Source organism: Anser cygnoides, chromosome 1, assembly GCF_040182565.1.
Source record: "Anser cygnoides isolate HZ-2024a breed goose chromosome 1, Taihu_goose_T2T_genome, whole genome shotgun sequence".
In the NCBI taxonomy this organism is placed as follows: domain Eukaryota; kingdom Metazoa; phylum Chordata; class Aves; order Anseriformes; family Anatidae; genus Anser; species Anser cygnoides.
In genome coordinates, this window is record NC_089873.1 from 186097292 (window position 1) to 186118831 (window position 21540).

The window sequence follows — 21540 nt, forward strand, 5'->3', positions numbered from 1 at the left end:
AAAACCTGTATATGAACTATATATATAATATGTATATGGACTATATGTATCTAAACACCTATGTATGAAATTTTTGATCTTTTCCCTAAAGCTCTTGTGAAGTTCCATATTTTAAATACTCTTCAGTGCTCTGAAGCCATAATGGGTGGAGCTGTCTATGAAACCTTGGAAGGAAACACACTTGAAGTTGGCTGTGATGGTGAAACTCTGACTGTGAATGGAGTAAAGATGGTGAAACGCAAGGATATTGTGACAAGCAATGGCGTTATCCACCTCATTGATAAAGTGCTAATTCCTGATTCTGGTTAGTAATGTCCATGACAAACTTCTTAAACTGAAGATGTTTTCTGTGAACCCCCCTGGATTCCCTCACGTGTATTGCCATTAATAAGATTATGAAACCATGGAAAATCCAGATCAGGAAGAGAAATAAAAGGTGTGTTAAAATACTTCTTGTTTCTTTATTTGCAGCCAAGCAGGTCATTGAGCTTGGGGGTGCCCAGCAGACTACTTTTACAGACCTGGTGGCACAGCTGGGACTGGCATCTTCTCTAAGACCAGAAGGCCAATACACTCTCCTGGCACCTCTGAATGGTGCTTTCTCAGGTTAGTAGAGTTAAAAGAGTATGCTCTGAACATCAAAATAAACAAGAAGAATATATGCTACTCTGACAGTCTTCCAAATAATACCCAGTACTTGTTCTAAGTCCTGAGGAAAAAGAGTAATTGAGAGTTAGAGTGAGTTATTTAATCCTTTCAAAATGCACACCAAGTAGAAAGACAAAACAAATGCAATCATCAGACTGCACAGATATTTTTTTTAGTGGTACCATTTGTTGACAGAAATATTCTCACTAAAACAAGATACAAAATACACACAGGCAGGCTGTGGGAAAGGAAATGTGCTAATGAATTGCCAGTTCTCTTAATCTTTACATTACTTACATAAATTCGCAAGTTGGTTATTCTCACAAATTTTATACAAGGATATTGGTATTTTCTAGTACATTAAAGCAGAGAGAGACTGATACAAATATGCTTGGAACATATCTGCATATCTGGAGGAATGAGCTCATGAACAGCCTGCTCTCCTCAACGATCTGTGTATTAACCACCCCCACAGTAGCAAATTTGGGAAGGATTTCAGGTGCACATTCAGAAAGAATAAGCTTCAGCAGTAATTCAGAAGTTGGAGCAGGCACACATCTGGCATTTTATTTCTAGTAATAATCAGGGCTGTGTCAAAAGATTGTTTCTAAATTTGAGAAAGGGCAATTTACAGAAACTGTTTAACAATTAATTTTTTGTTACATAGATTTTTTGTACATAGATCCTTCCAAGTCATTGGAAGTCATTCAAGCATTTCAATGAAATATCTAGTATTTCCATGGTCTTCTAATACAGATATCCACAGTTAACCTTACTTGAATGAAAGTTCACTATATAAATAACTATATATAAATATTTAATTGTCATTGTAGATGACACCTTACAGATGGATCAGCGCCTTCTTAAAACAATCCTGCAGAATCACATTATAAAAGTGAAAATTGGGCTCAATGAACTATACAATGGACAAGAGCTGGAGACAATTGGAGGAAAACTGCTCAGAGTCTTTGTGTATCGCACAGTAAGTGAATGGGACATTTTTAACAATGTGTATTCTGACTATGAAAATGAAGATGTATGAAAGAATGAAAGACAAGGTTGAATGAAACTTTCAACATCTAGCATTACCACTGTCAAGCAAAACTCTTTAAGCTTTTAAGTTAGAAAAAAAAAATCCAATCTTTGTTATGGGAAATTTGCAGTTGGCAAAAAAATACAAGATTCCGGATTTGTCACTCAATTAATAATAAATTCATATAATTAGTTTTTAGAACTAAGTAAAAAGAGGGAAACCAGAAAATCAAGTTTGGAAATCTTTGCAGCCTGCCAACTTACTCCAGATTTTGATACTTTTGTTTTCTCAAGCAATACCAGACTTCCTGTCAAGAACATAAAATTTGACTGTCAGAAATCCAGATAAATATTATTTTTAAACTCAGGAGCCTGTTGGGAAATACACATCCATTTCATTCATTAAATATGTTTAAATGTGTATCATTCTGTGAATAGATGCACTTAGGTGTCTCATTTCTCTTTTAATCAGGCTGTATGTGTTGAAAATTCATGCATGGTCAGAGGAAGTAAAGAAGGAAGGAATGGTTTTATTCACGTCTTCAGACAGATCATCAAGCCAGCAGAAAAAACATTGCACGAAATGCTGAGAAATGATAAACGTTTTAGGTGAGTAGCACTGAGATTTTCCTACAGATGGTAACTATATATAAAGCACAGCTGCTCTGAGAAATAGTTGTGGACCATGTTGGATTTCTGGGATGCAAGAAGGGCAAGAAAGAGGTTATTACCTCCTCAAGAAAATAAATAAATAAATAAATAAATAAATGTTCCTTACTGCTACATAGGCAAGAGAGGAGCAAGCGGTAACAAGGTATTGGATGACACATCCAGAGCTATAAATGCGTCAGAGTCTGAAGGTTTAATTAACCAGTAATACAATTCCATATTAGTGCAGCATGATCGCAGGCTGTATATATACTATATTCCCAGTGTGTACTTCTGTCCCCTGCCTGCAAGTATGTCAGTCCTCCAGAGAGAGCAACTACCATTGTCATCCTCCCTTCATCTCTTTGATCTGTAGGGTTTTTATTCCATGAATTCTTCTATGATCCAGGCTGCCAATGTTTTTTATTTTTCAAATCATTTTTTCTCAGTCTGCTACTCTTAAGACAGTCTTTATTTTTCTCATTTTATCTCCTCTACTGTCTTTATTTCTGGGAAACTGTAGGAGTGTTTGAAGATGGATGTGCTTTCAGAACAAATGAGGGGGCTAAGTGCTTGGATTTGAGAATAGCTACTACACTTCAACAGAATGTATTTGTGGTTTGTCTTTTTTAAACAGTGTTTTCCTCAGTCTGGTGAAAGCTGCAGATTTAGATGATGTTCTGTCACGGCCTGGAGAATGGACTCTGTTTGTTCCAACTAATGATGCCTTTAAAGGTTTGACCGATGATGATAAGGATATATTGATAAGTAAGTAACATACCAATACTACATGTATAAACAAGGGTGAAATTAATGGGAAAGGTAGCTAGTGTATTTCTTAAACAAAAGATGTCTGATAAACCAGGTAACCTTCTGCAAAGAGCAGGTCATGGGATTTCCCTAAATTAATTCCTTCTTCAGTGATATAGAAAGTATCTTTTTGGGAAAAAATTGAAATAAAATAAAATAAAAAAATCCAACCTTAATTGAAATTTAACCTCATTTGTTGATTCCAAAGTGTAATTACCTTCCAAGTTAAAATCTGCATTCATTTAATTAACTTAATTAACTTCAACTTCTATAACAACATTCAGGGTTACTTTAGATATATCAAACTGCAGAGTCCCATCAAATTTCTGTTCTTCATGTAGATACTTATTGTAACCATCACATTATAAAAATATGTAGTATTGAATTTCCATTCCTGTCCTGTCCTTTCCTTTCCTGTCTTTTCCCTTCTCTGCGTCCATCCAGTGATCTGTAGCACCACTTGTGCTACAAAAAAAGATCCTGAATATATATAAATACCAATTTATGCCATTACACCTTTAAGCTTTGGAATTGTGTAGATTTTTCACAACATTTAACATTTCATTTTTGCAAAAGAAGGAATGCACACCAATAACTTGAAACTCTCCTTCAGGATTTCCCACTAGAGGGTTAGACTGTGGCCACAACACTATAAATATTTTTAGTTTATTTGAGGGTAACGTGAATCTGTCTTGTCGCACAGGCGTGGGAAGAGCTGTCACCTTGAATCCCACATCCAGAAAGTTAGTCACTTTTTTTTTGCTTCTGCTCTGTTCAGACCAAAGTTCAAAGATATGAAGCCAAATCCCATGAATCCTTAATGGCTTCAAAGAGTCCATCTCAGAGCAGCTTCCCTAGCATAACTCAGCTCTACACAGACCTTAACTCACTAATGAGGCACTGTTAATTTGAATTCTCTCTTAGCCATATAAAGGTATGATTGTGGTATCTTCCAGTGTGCTGTGTCTCTAGTCATCAACGGTAAATTAACAGATAACCTAAATGACCAACATTAGATAGCTATAAAATCAAATGAAGCTCATCTCAGGGCTGTGAACTGAAGTAACTAGATAAATACTATAGTTCAATTTTTGTCTTTAAGACTCTCTTTTCTTGAGAAAGAAACAAAAGAAATTGGGTTTACCAGGCCTATTATTTTGTGTCTTCAGTTCACAACTTGATGTACCCTAGGCCTCTGTCATTTTGGATTATTTCTACAGTCCAGAATACAACTATATTTGATGTTCAGCTTTTCAAGGGCTTTTATATACTGGCTTCTCTTATCATTGTGACATAGTTTCTACTTACTTTCTTTGGCAGCTGAAATTTTGATTTTTACCCTCCTTTTTTTTTTTTTAATGTCAGATTGCTTTTTGGAATTTTACCCTAGCTTTCTTTTAATAAATAATATTATTTTCTCTATAAAAATTAAGCTTTTAAATATGTATTTTTTTCCAAAGAATTTATAAAAATATTTATCTGAAATAAAGATAAAAAACAAAGTTTACTTATAACTGGCCATTGTGACAAAGAACAAAAGAAATTTGATTGTGAAACCAGCTTTTTCAAATGTTTGCATTTAGACTTTGTATATAACTTGATGCTGTCCATGAATAAACATATATAAATAAAGTCACAAAAACTCAGCACTAATTTTAGTAGGTGAAAAGGATCATTTAACTGAACTTTAGTAGTAAAGTGAATTGCACTGATATTAGCAATCAAAGGCAGAAAAAGGAAAGTGTTCACTGAGAGACACTAGAGAACAATTATAACCACACAGTATTTTTATTGCCATTTCATCAAGGTTGAAACTCTTGGAAAGAAAAATCAACATGTAATACTAATAATTGCAATGGAATGGTCAATATTCCACATAATGACAAGAACTTGTATTTTAAAACTGCTCTGTTTGGTACCCTGTCTTCTGGTCAGACTGTGGATGTTCCTGCAGCTCATCCAAGACTCTGAACCTCCATGGATGCAGAGCTCCAGGGAGCCCTGGCATGACTCTAACTTGGACTCCAGAATCCGTTTGCCTTGTTAGCCCTTTTCTAGTCCTTTCTAGTGGCTTTTTCTTCCAAAATAGGAATTAAACCAAACTTTGAAATACAGAAATCACACTCACAATAGGGTTGTTTCCGCTTTCTCAACTTCTCTTCCTCTCAGTTTGACTGCAAGAATAGTCAAGACCAGTATCCCAGATTACCTTCTTCTGTTCTTCCTGCAACTTTGTCCTGCCTGAGATGGGAAAATGTGTATATAGAGGGAGTTGTCAGTTATCCCCATTCATCTCAGAAGGGAGTCGCCCAAGAGAATAGTTACATTAATTTCTCTGCCAGCAGTTAGCTATGGTTCCCTTTAATTGAAAGGATGTTAAGGTTGCAGTTTGTCTAGTAGCTTGGTGATACTTGATGCTGCAGACTGTTTAGTGGTCCTGAAATTATTGTGTTTACAGAGCACAATTAGAAAAGGAATGAAAAATCCTGATTAGAGGGGAAAGCAAAGAAAAGCAAATAATACTAAATAATAAGAAAATGCTGCTCTTTTATATAGTAGTTCTCATGTTTATAATTATGTTGAGTCCCTTTTGGCATAAGATTATTAAAATTATAATAACGGAAAAAAAAAAGAAAAAAAATCAATATATATGTATTTCTGTTAGTTTCATTCATACTATGCTTAATTCTGTCTCAAACCTATGGGAATCCTTAGTATTTCCCAAAAAGAACTATCTAGTACAATTTAGTTTTTATGCCTTGCTTTATTTATTTATTTATTTTAACTCATTACTTGTATTCCTTATTTTTCTTTTTAAATAGGAGATAAAAATGCTCTCAGGAACATTCTCCTTTACCACTTGACACAAGGAGTTTTCATTGGAAGTGGCTTTGAGCCTGGTGTGACAAACATTCTTAAAACTATCCAAGGAGGGAAGCTCTACTTGAAAACAGTTAAGTGTTTAAAAAAGTATTCCTGACACAATCTTGTAATGGAGATTTGACATTCAGTGTCTGCAATTTGATATTGTCTGCAGTTTAACATTGAAGAGTGGGATGCATATATCTGAAAGTGACATTAAGGGTTTCAGTTTGTTTTTTAATGTCTCTGATAATATGTGTTCTTTACCAGGTGAATGATACTCTTCTGGTTAATGAACTGAAATCAAGAGAATCTGATCTCATGGCAACTAATGGTGTCATTCATGTTATTGATAAACTTCTGTATCCAGCAGGTGGGTATTAGTTCGTGGAATTTACACACATTTCTGAATCTGTCCACATGTTATGTAGGTGCAAGGAATTTTAAAAGATACTTACTTTAAAGAGACAATTCCAATGTGAAATAGGAAACAGAAAATTTACGTCGCTGCTCATTTTATGCAATGCCTGAAACCATGGAAACTCTTGGAAATTTTGTGAAAGTCAAATACATGGAAGACAAGATGCTTAGGGCTATTTTTTCCCCAGTACAGGAGAATGTATATGTACACATAACACTCATGTGTACACATCCATATGAGTGTGAGTTTATGAGATTGTTTTACATTGCATTATCACTGTAAGTGAAAGTAAAGTGAATACAGATGTATGTTTCCTCTTATATACCTGTTTCTTTTCTTAGATCTGCCTGTTGGAAATGATCAACTGCTCACAATCCTGAAGAAGTTGATCAAGTACATACAAATCAAGGTACTTTTTAAATGATGATCCCATTGTCCTTTTGGCAAGGTCTATGAAACCATGTACATTATTCAAAAATGGTTCTTTGGCTCTCTGTTTCTTCAGCAGGCAACACATCTAGTAGCTCCCAGTCACCCAAGTGTAATTTGGATGATACACTGCACTCAACAGTTAGAACTTACATTTTTCAACACCACATAATTGTAGAACATTTGCATATGGGCAACTCCAGTGTGAACTGGCCTAAATCCACTCTTTGGTTCAGGTACCCTATATCACTCCAGCAGCATAAGTCACTTCCAAACCCTTGAGGCAATCAGTTTTTGAGGGAAATATCAAATAGCTCAATTACTATACAATTTAGCCCATTAGCTTCAACAACTCTAGATTAAAAAGAAGCATCCTTGTCTATCTCAGTTACATATCCTTTTCAACTTACATTATATTTCAAACATGAATGAAAGAACTTAGTTAAATAGCATAACCTAACTTATAGATCAGTGAAGCTGTGAATTCTATACACAATCATTAGAAAATAAGAACCTAAATGCTCTTTCAAATTTTGAAATTACTTTTTTGTATTTATAGTTTGTTCGTGACAGTACCTTCAAAGAGATTCCACTGACATTTTACAGTAAGTTCATTTTATATATTTCCAGATGGGTTTAAGATTGATTTATAAATTTCGTCAATTCCAATCTGAATTGTAGATCTTTAATCATAAAGAAAGCAATTTATGGTGAAGTAAAGTGGGCCAAGGAACCACAGGAAGAGAAAGACTCAAAGAAGAATGTTTTTGGTTGTTGTGCTACTGTATGTATTTTTTCCCTTTCCAGATTCTCAACAGGGAACTGTCCCTAAAGTAAGCTGTTTCTGCAATTTGGGATAGGCAAGATACATATGGGAAAGACTTTTTTTTTCAGGTTTTAGCCAAGGTTCAGTGCTCGGTGCACAGCAGTCGTACTGCCTCACAGACTCTCCAGGACTGACCAAACTATGCATTGAGTTGCTTTCTTTTTCATAAATGCTTCCAGAGGAGCAAAGTGTACCTTTTCCACCTGTTTTCTATACATGCATATATGGGTTTTGTATGGGAGGCAGTTGCTTCAGCCATTTCCTCTATAAGGAGTAAAAGCCCTCTGTTTACCAGGTGTGCTCCCCAATGAAACAAAAAGAGTAAGATGCAAGTTTAAGATACGCCAGGGAATTATACAGATTTTTATGCAGGGAATTGTACAAGCCGTTATTATTATGTATCTTACATTGTCATGGATTTCATTACCTCTGGGTTTCATGAGGTACAAACAAAGGAAAATAGCACATCAGTAGACTGTCTGCAGGTAACTTGTGTGTATACAGTACCATTTAGTAAACAGAACTGAGATTCATATTCTAGAGCCTTTTGATTTACTTTGCCTTCCATTAATATCTGTGACTTTATTTACATCTTTATGACGAGACCTAATTTAACTGATCATTACCATAAAGAAAATGTAAGAATGGAATGTTTTATATTCCATTTTCTATACTTTCAGAAATTAACATAATTGAAAGCAACGTCCAGCCCATCATCAGAAAGGAAGGTAAATGGGGCCCTTCCAATATATATTTCTGTATATGTTCATATAGGTATACATATACAGAATATATATTGCATTTATTTCTTTAACAGAATGTATTTTTCACATAACAACTCTGGGTTGTTCTGTACTTTGCCAGGAAAGCAAAGATACAAATATTGCAATTAGAACTGGCTGAAATATTTTGTATTTAAAGATTTCCCACGGTTGCTCTCCCCAACTGGATTTTTTTTTTTTAATTTTTGTATGGGCATTTTTAAGATGCGTTTTTTTAAAAGTCTTTTTTATCCCAAATAATTTATTTAAAATGCCCCAAATAGTACTATATTTTATATAAAGTATATAGAAAGTTGGATTCTATAATTAAAATGTTTCCATTTTTTTATTAAAATAGTTATTTTAAAAAATGAAGTAGAATTGTTATACATTAAAGTTAAAAACAAACAAACAAAAATCAAGAACAACAACAAACAAACAGTTAATTTCTCTACAGTTTTCAGTTTCAGTCAGTTCTAAATACCAATATCTGTCAGATGCCTGGAAAGGACAGTTAACCAAACTTTCTTTTCAATTTCTCTGTGGCAAAAGTATGAGTTAAAGATTAGTTGTGGGACTGAAGAGAACAAAAAGTTGGGCTGGGACTGTAAGACCACTTGTGATTCATGTCTTAAGTAAAACATCATTAGTTTCACTAGGCCAGTGTCACCCCTTATGTGCTCCAGTTTTCTTCTGAAATGAAAATGCTAAAAAAGAATCTGGTAAAGTTCAACTGAGAACAAAGGCACTTGAAAATATCTTCCAGATATTTTATCCAAACTGATTAAACTTTGTTTCTGTGTTTCTCTGAGGACTTTCTCCCAGCAGAAATGGCATGAGCTTACTTGTTCTACAGTTTGTTTGTGCTTTGTCCCACCTAGCACTAGATACTATATACATATATATGTATACTAATCCTTGGTGCCTAGTCTCCAGCATGAAATCAGAGCTACAAAGCAATATAAATTAGCAGATGATTCCATGTGATAAATTACCCAAATATCTTAGTCTTTACAAGATGAAGGTGAATCACTTTCTGGATGAACCTGTTCTAGGTTAAATCCAGAGACAGGGCAGACAGTTTAGGCAATTTTCATAAAATTTGGAAGATGAGAAAAAATGATAAATGACTGTCTGAGCTATATGTTTGTATATATCTGTACAAATGTACAACTAAGCATTCTTCACTAAAGAGGGAAACAAACAAAAAAAAAAAGTTTCAGGTGTTAGTGAGCACTGAAGAGTCACTCCTTTCCACTGCCAGTACAGTACTTCTGCTTTGGGACCCTGTTCAAAGAAGGATCTCTAGCCAGCACAGTCTTCCTGCTGATGACTCAGAAATAATCCTAATAATGCCAATTTAGGCCCTTCTGAGCTTGCTAGCAGTAACAGTAGTGATTGGCAGCTCCCATCAAGACCACATATGCCCGCAATTGTCTGAAAAAAAAAAAAAAAATCTGGCAACGTTGCATGTTAATTTTTGCAACATATGTCAAGAAGTTCCAGCAGATCATGATGGGAGATTTCATTTAAAATAAAATAAAATAAAATAAATCCCAAGTCTTTTTAGAGGCTGATATCTACTTGAGTTGTGCTTCATTGCCCATACATAGACAAGTTCAAAGAGATCTCAACAGTTAAATCTGATTGAAACCCAAATCTTAGTGTATTGAATGTTTAAAAGATTGATCCTTGACTAGGAAATACAGGAAAATACAGGTTCTGCATGCATCTACGGTATAAGTCACATAGGAAGGTAAAATAAATTAGAAGTTTGTTTTGTTTTGTGAAGGATTTATAAACATTAATAAATATCTTTGATTTTTTTTCACTAACATTGATAATTTCAATGTATGTTGGCATTTAATATCTCAACATACAAAATTACCTCTGAATTTGGAACAGAAGCAACCCAAAGAGTCTTTTAAGATTGCTTCTTTACAAAATTTATGAATATTTTTCTATCAGACTCCTTAGAAAATAAAAAAATAAAAGAAAAGGCAATAGTTCAGCTGTTTAAAACTGAGAGTAGATTGAGTTCTGTAATAACTGGGAATCATTATGGTCCTATCATATCATCACATCTGCAGCAAATAAACGAATTACTTAGCTCTGAGATCTAACCTGTACAATCATCTTCTGCTGCAAAAACGTATGCTTCAATTTGTTACTGTTGACGGACACTAGTAAGCCTCAATCATACTGCTCTCAGCAATTCAATCCCAGGCATATGTATTCAAAAGCTATTATTAAATCCTGATTATAAAAAAAAAGAAAAAAAGAAAAAAAAAGAAAAAAAAACTCTGTGCAAAATCAACTTTTACATGAAATAATTTAAAGAAATATTTTAAAGAAATATTATTAAGGGACCACAAGAACATGTGAAAGATGGGCTGTGTTATATTTCTAACTCTGAGCAGGGAATAGGGGAAGTGTTACAAAACCAGCTTAACTAAAACGCTATGTTAGTCAGTTAATTGACTGCATCAGAGGTATGTTCTTCATTTTTTTAGGTGTCTATCTCCAGCCTGCCAAACAGAGATATATTTGTATCAGTGTGATCTGTGGGGATTGCACAAGAATAAGAGATTACCAAATTATTTGTTTTGGCCATTGAAATCAAGATGACATCTGCCATGAAACTCAGAGGGCAGTAGTCATTACTGCTGACAAATACCCTTACAACCTACCAAGCTGATCTCTGAATCTATTTATTTTATTTTATTTTATTTTAGGCTATATGCCCACTGCCTAAGTCTGTCTAGCTTAAAATAAAAATAAATAAATAAAAAGATAGATAAATAAATGAAAACCCAGCAGAACATTCCAGCAATGCCTCAGTTTAGGCATTTTACCAATATATATACAAGAAAGCTTCCTTTCAGCTGCCGACGATCTGTGTTTGACACTTGTCAACAGATGTTAAAAATACCCAATACACAAAAACAAAATTTGTAAATAGTAAGTGCACAACAGGATCTAAATTTAAGACAACATGGGAGGAAGTACAAGATTGTACAGCCACTGCTGCAGACGGCTTCTCAGATTTATGGTCATCTCCATCTCAGATTTATGGCTTCTCCATTATGGTCATCTGATTTATTAGGGTAGGGGTGATAATGCTAGCTTCATCTCAGTCCTGTGGAATACCGTAAATATTTTTATGACTATTTGTAACATGTTGTTTTTTCCTTGTGTCACAGACCCATCTATTACACAGCTCACTAAATTAATTGAAGGGGAACCTGAGTTCAAAATAGTCAGGGAAGGGGAGACAATAACTAAAGTGATACATGGAGGTTGGTATGCTTTCAGCAACTCAATTTGCATTAGTTAAAATCTGAAATAAATTATTCCTGGACTGTTTTTACTTGAGTGCAGGTGGTTTCTGTGGTATGTTAGACAATGGACTTATTTTTAACAGGACCTTCTGGAAGTATGGCAATTTTATTTTTTTTTCCTTAGCTGTGCCTAATAGCTACAGTCAAGACAGTGTTAGAAATGTTCTGCATGCTGACATAATGCCTGTCTCAGTTATTTGCTGATTGTTGTCCTGCAGTCAAAAATGCAGGATGTGATTCTTGTGATAGAAAGGCAGCATTATCGGACAAATAAATCAACTTTGTTTCTTGCTTTGCTAGGAGCTTTAAGGATTTCATATCTAGGGTGGTTTCAAAGAAAATAGCATGTAGTCATCTTAAATTTGGGACAAACAGCTCCTGGTCTACTCAGTGTTTTTATTTTTTCTTAAAATATTCTGTGGTTGTTCCTTGTGTGCTTCATTAAGTTTTGGTGTCTCAAAACCAGCAAGTGTAACACTGCTAATCACTTTATTAATATCTTCAATTTAAAAATCCTTGTAGAACCAATTATTAAAACATACACCAAAATCATTGATGGGCGGCCTGTGGAAGTGACAGAGAAAAAGGTAACAGAAGAAAGAATTATTCAAGGTAATTCATGTTGAGTGAAGTTCTCCATTACATATAAAAGTAGAACATCTTAAGTCCTGTCCTAATGCCTAAAATGCATTTCCTGAGGAGGTGAATTTTCCTCCTGCTACTTCCCACTGCCATGTATAGCTCAGATTGTATAGCTCAGATTTTCAGTGTCTGGTACACATATACATATAGAATTATATATGTCTGATAGATATACATATGTATACCATTTCAGGCTAAGACTATTCTTTTCCATTTTTCAGTCTGTCTTATTTTAGATTTTTATTTTTATTTGTTGTGTGCTTGTGAATTTTTAGGTTACTTGTATTGTATATCTCCAGGTAGGCTTCATCTGACCAGCACTAGCCCTTCAGTGTGTAGACACCTACTTTTGCATGTTTTTCCAGGCTTCCTTGAAACTCAGTTGAGGAAATAAATATATAATTATAATAATAATAAAAATAAAATAACTGTTTCTTTTTAAGGTGAGACTATCTTTTTCTGACATCCAAAAGGCAGACATTTGTTTAGTGCTAATGTAGAACAAAAGTAATGAGCATCTGTCCCTTTATCTTTTTGTACAGTAGCTTTCAATCTCCTTGGCCAATTTCAGTTACATTTGACCTACTGTGAAGATTTTTATGTTTAAGAATCCTAGAAAACTTACAGAAATTGAAGTGAGTAGATTGAGGCATATTTAAACAGTCACAAATTCTCTGCTAACACATTTGATTCCCTTGGATAAATACTATCTTGTATACTGTAGTTAAAATACTGTCTGCAAGAACAGTTGCAAAGGAAAGACTGTGTTACAGAAATATTGACTTAGCAGAAAGTCTTTGTATTGAGTTTATCCTGAAAAAAATCAATTTAAGTCATTCAAGCAAGAGAGAAATAAGAAACCAGGCAAGTTATTCTCATGCAACTATTTACTACAGTGAAAGCAACTGAATGAAATGACTATAACAGTGAAAAAGACAGCAGTAGTTTCTGAATAAATCAGGGAAAATTTTTCAAAACAGAAAATTTCTGGGAGAGAAAATATTATTTTCTCATTTCTGAACTGCAAGTTTCAATAATAGCCCACATGAAATAGTCATTATCATGTAGATGATGCCAGCATTCCAGACCTGAAATTTCCTTCTCTCTGTAATAGAAACTGATAAAGAATTTCTGCACTAAACTCTCAAATGACTCATAGCTGTTACAACATTAGTAACATCTTTTACAACAGTGGATCCAGACCATTTTACAATGAGGAAATACCTGATCTGTGACCTAATACAACAAAATTATTAAAACCGTGAGCAGATGTTTACTATGTTTAATTTGCCTACTTACTTGTCTGAATAGTTCTAAGCTATTCGTAGTCCTCTTTCATTTCAGTTTAGGACACAGTGAAAGGTAAAACAAACAAACAAAACAAAAAACATAAAAGCAGATTAAAGCATGTTAAAGACAGAATCATCATAATGGTTAAATTGAGGAAAAAAAAATAACTTAAAAGGCAATAGTGCTATATCTAAGTTAAGTCCTTGTTTAAAAAAAAAAAAATCATATTTTTTCTAGGTCCTGAAATAAAATATACCAGAATTACTGCAGGTGGTTCAGATAATGAAGAAAAATTAAAGAAATTTCTTGAAGAAGGTTAGTATCCTTGTTTTCTTTTCTTCTTTAAAAACAGACAATCAAAAACAAACAAACAATGACAGCAATAAAACCAGTATGATATTACTTAAGTAATCACTGAATGGATACTCAAATGTGTTTTCATCAAATATGTTCACTCTGCAAAATCAGAGATTAAGCCAGAAAAGCTGAGAAATGGCCTAACTTAATATTCTGGTTTGAGTCTCTGATCTTCACATTCCAGTCAGCTCTAGAACTGAGACTGCCTGGGTCTAATAAATACTAAGTTATGCTTGTCATGCAATATGGTGTTTTCAGTATTTAGCGTGGAACATAATATCATCACAGATAACTTTTGTAATTCAGCAAAATGCTATAACAGGATAAAGTCATTAATATGCTGTTATAGGATTGTCAAATATTTTCTGTCAATCAATTTTTTTGCCATAACCTGTATCCTAATCAGAGGTTACCAAGGTGACCAAATTTATTGAAGGTGATGGTCATTTACTCGAAGATGAGGAAATCAAAAGACTTCTGCAGGGAGGTAATTCAGTGTATTACAACTAACCTTGTTTAACAGGTTATGATAACTGAAACCTCTCTCAGATTTGTCTAGTTCAACATTTTAAAGACTGATCTAGCAAAAATTAAACTTCAATAGGAAAAAAAAAAAAAAAAAGAATGACATACAGGAAGTGCCAGATGCACATAAAAAGGAAACAAGTGCCAAAGTTTGATTAATTAATTTTGGTATGATATCAGTCATGACAAATAGATAAAAATTTAATTGTTTTCTCAGTCTTTAAAAAGTTATCTAATTAAAACCCAGGGGAGCAATGAAGATTTATTCCACTAGCTGTGAACCTTTTTACTCAGCAAATTTAAATCTGTGAAAAACATTTATGAAATAGAAAATATTGTAATAGGCCAAATTCACCTTACTTATCAGTCATCCAGAAATGAATATTCATTGCCCTCAAATTAATAATTAAAGGCATGTTTAGCATCCCTCTTTCAAAGCTTACAGGTGACGGATATCAAGGCATTAACCTCAATTCTTTTCAAATATAATGTTCCAAAGAACGGTTTTCTTTCCTTCTTGCTCTCTTAATTCTAACAGTTTTGGCAGTATATAACCAGTAGCTGTAGAAAACTGGTAAACAAACTTGTGCTTATGAAATTAATCTATCTATAAATTTGGAATGTTTTCTGCTTAATGTATAGATTAGAATCACTATCTATAATAGCAATGGGGAATAAAAAAAGAGAATTCAAGTATTGTGCTTTTAGTAAGGATCAATGTAAACCTGAGTGAGAGGCTCAAAATATGTACGGATATTTCTCCTGGCATAAATTAGCTGAATCGAATTCATATTATGTTCACTTTCTCATAAGTTACTAACTCAAATACTACTTAAGTAGCTCATACTAAGTTCAGCCATGTGTACACAGAACTAAATCTTGTAGCTTTTCACAAGCACTCTTCTGTATATGTAACTTAAACCTCAGAATCACAAGAACTTAGTGATGGCTGAATGTCATAGCAGTTTCTTCATCAAACAAAAACATGCTGGTTGATAATGTAGCTAGTCTTAGAGACAAAACATGATATGGCCATGAATATGACTGTATTTCTTTCTGCTATTTTAAACAATCAAATCTTAGTTTTGCAGATCTTAGCCAGGATTTTTCTGTGCTCATTGGAGAGAAATATGATCTAGAGGGTTTTTCATCGTATCCTATCCTAAGTGTGAGAGTTGCTCTCTGGAGCTGCCTATTTCAGCAGCGAATATTTAAAAAGAGAGTTGAAAATAAGAAAATATATCTAAAAAAAAATCCCTCCATCTGTTGGACTATATTCTACTGGTCTTAACGAGGCTATAAAAAGCAGGAGTAAAATTTATCCCAGAATGTTCAAAATTCTTCAGTTACAGAGATATACAATTAAATAGATATAGTCTATAAAGATAAATCTTATAGTGATCCTATCATTGTATAGAAAAGTAAGAAATAATTTATCTGCAGTAAATTTGGAAAAGACAATATTGTCTCTTGAATTCTTGCTATTTTTCCTTGCTATTATATGTTAGTTTGCATAAGCATCCTGCTTTACAGAATGGGGACAAATAGGCAGATTTCTGTCTCTTGTTTTAATTTGATTTTTTTCTGTCTTTCCCATGATTTATCCAGTCAGATACCCTTGTCTTCCATTATAATATCTTACCATACTTTCGGGCCAATAAAAGCAGATACACACACTGCTTTATGGCTGTTAGTGTTATTGGTGATAGTGCTTTATGGCCCTCTTGTCTATGTCAAAATGCTTGTTTTACTGAAAATTTCCTAAGCACTTAAATCTGAGTCCCAACGCAAATGGATGTATTCCCACTGTATAAAATAAAAGATTTTATATGGGCTGTAATTCAACTCATATAATGTCCAGCACTGCTTATTACAATTGGCAGTCTTTGCTGAAACAAACTACAATCCAAGATTACAATGAATGACTTTCAGCCCTAGAGAAGGCATCACCTGTGTCAGGGCCAAGAAAATCAGGAGGACTTTACATCATGAATGCCATAGTGGCCTGCATATACCTACACCCCCAAAACAGCATTGTTTCCACTTATGGTTCCTTGCACATGAAAAAATGCTGTCCCAGATTTAACTCATTTGTTTTTAATGCCTATTGTAGCTGGAACTGAGTACACCAAGGTTACTAAAGTAATTGAGGGAGAGCCACAGATTATCGAGAGAGAAATCAAGAAAGTCCATTTGGAAGGTTAGTTTGTCTAAAAATCCAGTATCACTAAGACCTCACTTGTCTGAAGTGATCATTCTAGGTGGGGATTTGTAGCTTTTATTCACAGAAATTACTTAGGTCTGAGGCCAATATTTTAGCAAGAAGAGTTTTTTGATTGTTTTGGAAAAGAATTCTTTCACTGATGTTGCAGAGAAAAATGTTGAGGCTTGTCTTGTGTCTAAAAGTAACTAAAAGATTTGGCAGGCATAGTAAACAAGAGGAAATGTCTAAACCACAAAGCTTAGGTAAAACAAATGAAGGAACATGCACCATAAGAATTGCATTTTCTCTAAGCAGCACATCCAGAAGAAGACCACGTGAGTTGTTTTTAACTTGAGTTATTTCTTGTCAGTTTTAATGTGATCTGTCAATGTGATCTGTTGGGTTCTCAACTTGGTAAGAGGGGGGTGGAGGGAATATGATCTCTGGGGAAGGGTAAATCTTACGGGGTCTTGGAATTTCTCTAGTCTTATCCTATTTAATAAGGGAAACTCTTGGTTTTGAAAAAGCTGAATGGTCTGGAGGTCCAACATGAGGAGTCAAATACAGTTCAGCCTCAGTTCAGCCTGGGTATATGCCAGGAATTAGTTTTTCAAGTTTAGCAATCTTTATTTATTTATTTATTCCAAGTTAAAAAGTAGTTTGTTTAGGGTTTCTGTTGTATTTGAATGTATGTCCTTTTCCAATTCTAATGATGCAGAGTAAGAATTTATTTAGTCTGTCAGCCTTTGAAATACAAATTCATAATAAAAATATGGCTTGTGGATAGTGGTGTTTAAGAAATAAATATGTTTCTACTTTTTGCATTTTGAAGTTTATACCAAATACTGAAGCTATACCACAATTATTTGTAAACTTCAATGTTGGGTAGTACAAGGCATGCAAGGAAGTCAACTATTGCTTGAAAATGAGAGATGGGTGTGATGTTCAGACATGGAGCTTTACCAGAAAACACACAAGTTTGTATGGGCCATGTTCTCTCCTTGTTAAGGTGGTGCAGAACTTGCAATTTTCTTTAACTTGGTGCAGATGCCCAGTATTTCACCTCAGCAGTAATGAAGCCTATATTTCAGGGCATTGTGTTTACATACCCTGTACCTCAAGATGAAAAGGCAACTTCATTTGGCTAGTTAAGCAAATGTACAAGTACTTTATGTCTGTAAAGAACGAAATATACTACAGTAACATTTCTGTGAGAGAAGAATTCTCTTTAAAGTTTGTGAAGTGTTTTCTCTCCTAATGAGGAGACACTTGGTTTTAAAAATTACATCAAGGTTTGATTAGAGAGAGGAAAAAGTGTCTGTAGTTTCAGAGAATTGGTCTTTTGGAAAACAGACATATCTGCTAATGAGGGTGGTACCTATACAATGTCCCTTGCTTCGCTGTACCCTTTAAAACAGAAGTTTCTGAGAAAATAAGCTGACCTGTTAATGTGGAGTGATACTGTGGGCTCACAGTGCAGTTATATATCAAGGCCAAAATGCAGCTGGAAATGTGGCTGACATCTTGCAATGGCTGAGATTCAAGCATATCATTTATATATAATTCTTGAATAAATGTCTATAGTGTGCCCTGCAAGGAAATCTGAACTTCCTCTGCCAAAATCTGAGACCGAGTCCTGGGCAGTACATTAACATGATTGCACATCACTGACAGTGTCAGATGGCTTTTGCTGTGTGAAGAGTATGGGAAAAATGTCCTGGCCCATGCCTACATCATGCAACCATCCACAAGAGATCAGTATGAATAATTCATACTATTAAAACTTAAAAATACTTTTGAAATGTAGGTAAGAATTGATGGAAGAACACAAATTATGGAAATGTGTGCACTGTATTTATTATTCGCATTCATGTTTCAGGTGATCACGTCAACATACTAATGGATCAGAATCCTTAATTCATTAAAAAACCTTAAAAAATAGAAGACATTACAAGTGTACAATAGGTTTCCAAGATTTTTAAAGAGTTTTCAAAAGCTCTAACAAATAAATTCTGACTGAAACATTTCTATTTTCTAGAAGCACCTGTACGGAAAGTACAAGCAAACAAGAGGACACAAGGTAAAAGCAAAACATATATTTAAAATTTTTAACTTCTATCAAACATTTTTCTCAGATATGTTTAAAGTAAAGGGTGGAGGGTACACAGAAGCTTAAGAAAACAGAGTTCCAAAGGGAAGAGTTGCTTTTATGCTTTAAAAAAAAAAATTAACAAGACTTGCTATTGTTAATTAAAAGGCTTGTATACTCTTTATATATATGTTTCTATCTGAAAAGAACTTACATTATGTGCTTCGTTCAAACCATGTTTCACAATAGAATAAAGGTGTGTTGTGGTTTAACCTGCCACACAGCAAAGCACTACACAGCCATTCACTAACCCTTCCCTGCACAGTGGGATGGAGGAGAGAATCGGGGGGGAAAAAAAAAAAAAAAGCTTGTGGGTTGAGATAAAGACAGTTTAATAGGACAGAAAAGAAAAAGAAATGATTAATAATAATAATAATGTGTACAAAACAAGTGATGCACCATGCAATTGCTCACCACCTACTGACCAATGCCCAGCCCGTCCTTGAGCAATGGTCCCCCCACCCCGGCCATCCACCCCATAACCCCATATTAATTGTTCAGCATGATGCCCTGTGGTATGGAATATCACTTTGTCCAGTTCGGGTCAGCTGTCCTGGTTCTGTCCCCTCACAGCTGGACCCCCAGCCTCCTCACTGGTGGGATGGTGTTAGAAGCTGAAAATTTCTTGGCTTAGTGTAAGCACTGCTCTGCAACAATTAAAACATGAGCTTGTTATCAACATGATTTTCATCCTTAAATCCCAAACACAGCACCATATCAGCTACTAGGAGGAAAATTAACTCTATGATAGCTGAAACCAGGACAAGGTGTCAAAGTAAGATCTTATTCTGGAATCTGATACTGTGAAAATGGCACTGTGGGATTCCCTAATGCAGGATTTGTATTCACTGTTTGCACATTATTTGAATCTATTGAGAAGCTGAGAGATCACTATAATTTTCTACCTGCCAGTATGACAGTGAAGGATTCAGCATCATTCTTTCCTATTCACGTCTGTTTCACCCGTAAATGCAGTATCTAGTTTAACTATATTACATATAATCATAGGTTATATATATTTTTTTTTATTTTTTTTCCCCAGGGGGATCAGCAAGAAGGAGGACAAGACTAGCTTATTCTTAAAAGCTTTTCAAGATAAAATCCACAGAATTACAAATTAATGGCATGGTCTTTGAGATGAAGAGAAACTGTTTTGAAAAAAGAATATTAGAAAACAAGGTGTTTTGATAACAATGTAAACTGAACCATGAATCCACAGAAAGATGTGAAAATGCAGATGCTCACTACTGGCATAATTCTCACAAGGTGCTGTAATTGCTCTTGATAGTAAGCATTATGCAAGGTGGGATCCTGGAACTGCTAAAGGCACAAGCAAAACTTCCATCAGCTTCTGTAGAACCAGGATTCCCTTTTAAGCTGGCTAGTAAGTGCTTGCACGATTGGATTCAAAAACAGCAGGGAACAATGCAGAATGTATTTTTATTATTATTTTTATTTCTACTAAATGAGAAATATAAATGAAATTAGATCATTTCTAGGAAAAAAAAATGAGATGACTTTTAGAATAAGTAATGTAAGGAAATAAGAGTGTTAATGTAGCACTTTTGGTTCAGTAGTATTGTATGTTTTTTGTAAGCCAAAATTCATAGTATTTTTAATGTAATTCTGACACCAGTAACATTACCTTTTCTAAACAGACAAATATTATATGTCTAAACAGACAAATGTATCTTTTCTTGTTCTACATCACATATCCAAATGCCTTCTGGTAACATGGCTAATGGAAACTTTTAAGAAGGGAAAAATAAAATGTTATAAGCTTCCTAAAGTGTATTTGTGATCATGCTGACCTTTATTTATATGAAAAAATAATTCCCATTAAAGGAATCCTATAACAACATATATACTGAAATTCTTAAATGTTTTCCGACTTTTCCCTAAATATGTCTTTTGATTACTAAAGTGGATTATAGAAGGGATAATTAAAATGCATGCAAACAGTTATCTCTGCGTGGAAAAAGGTGTTACAAAAATGAGCCTAGGTCTGAAAGCTTTTATATCAAAACATGCTTTGCTAATGTCTGGTACTAATGCGGAGTTGTCTGTAAATTATGTCATTTTTATAACTCTAGTTTTGTACTCATAAAAATTGTTTGCCTTTATTAATGAAAGTTGGAAAACAATTACTCGTGGAGTAAGAAAGAACATGTTCAAAGTGCCTTAATTCTGCAGACCAAAGTTTAAGAGGAGTTATCTGATGTGCTTTTATACTTCTGTTTTGAAAGAAATACTCAATAAACAAGTTGTCTAAATGTCCTTGTATTTGTAAATCTTTTTTTATGAGAAAGCAAATTGTAAATATTCTTAAACTGTTAGTGTTGTTTTTAGATTAAAAATTTGCCCTCAGAGAAGCAAGCAGATATTTCCCTTTCTCACCTACAACAAATTAATGCTCTAACTGCATCATTCTCCTTAAACAGAATTCAAAACTTCCCTTAATTCAATAATCACATACTGTGAACACTATCATCTCAATTTCCTTATGAGTGGAAAAGATACCTGAGCACTGGACTGTTATGTTTTGTAGACTTACTGGGCTGACAGAGTATCTCAATAAGGTGACCCCACTATCTAT

The 21540-nt window shown here is 34.2% G+C and overlaps 1 protein-coding gene across 12 annotated transcripts in view; it reads left to right on the plus strand.

Moving 5' to 3' along the window:
* Window positions 1–21221, plus strand: part of POSTN (periostin) — a 35116-nt gene extending 13895 nt beyond the window's left edge. The window contains exons 8-24 of one of the 12 annotated variants that reach the window (XM_066989670.1): window positions 92–304; window positions 472–606; window positions 1482–1630; window positions 2153–2289; window positions 2966–3096; window positions 5961–6091; window positions 6271–6373; window positions 6763–6830; window positions 7410–7455; window positions 8357–8404; window positions 11641–11736; window positions 12301–12390; window positions 13948–14025; window positions 14474–14554; window positions 16706–16792; window positions 18834–18875; window positions 19987–21221. In XM_066989670.1, the coding sequence (XP_066845771.1) occupies window positions 92–304; window positions 472–606; window positions 1482–1630; window positions 2153–2289; window positions 2966–3096; window positions 5961–6091; window positions 6271–6373; window positions 6763–6830; window positions 7410–7455; window positions 8357–8404; window positions 11641–11736; window positions 12301–12390; window positions 13948–14025; window positions 14474–14554; window positions 16706–16792; window positions 18834–18875; window positions 19987–20027 (1676 nt within the window). In that variant the 3' untranslated portion in view covers window positions 20028–21221. Of the gene's footprint in view, window positions 1–91; window positions 305–471; window positions 607–1481; window positions 1631–2152; window positions 2290–2965; window positions 3097–5960; window positions 6092–6270; window positions 6374–6762; window positions 6831–7409; window positions 7456–8356; window positions 8405–11640; window positions 11737–12300; window positions 12391–13947; window positions 14026–14473; window positions 14555–16705; window positions 16793–17110; window positions 17131–18833; window positions 18876–19986 lie in introns of all 12 variants that reach the window. The other 11 variants (XM_066989672.1, XM_066989671.1, XM_066989675.1 and 8 more) reach the window with 11 other exon arrangements.
* The last annotated feature ends 319 nt before the right edge of the window (window positions 21222–21540 follow it).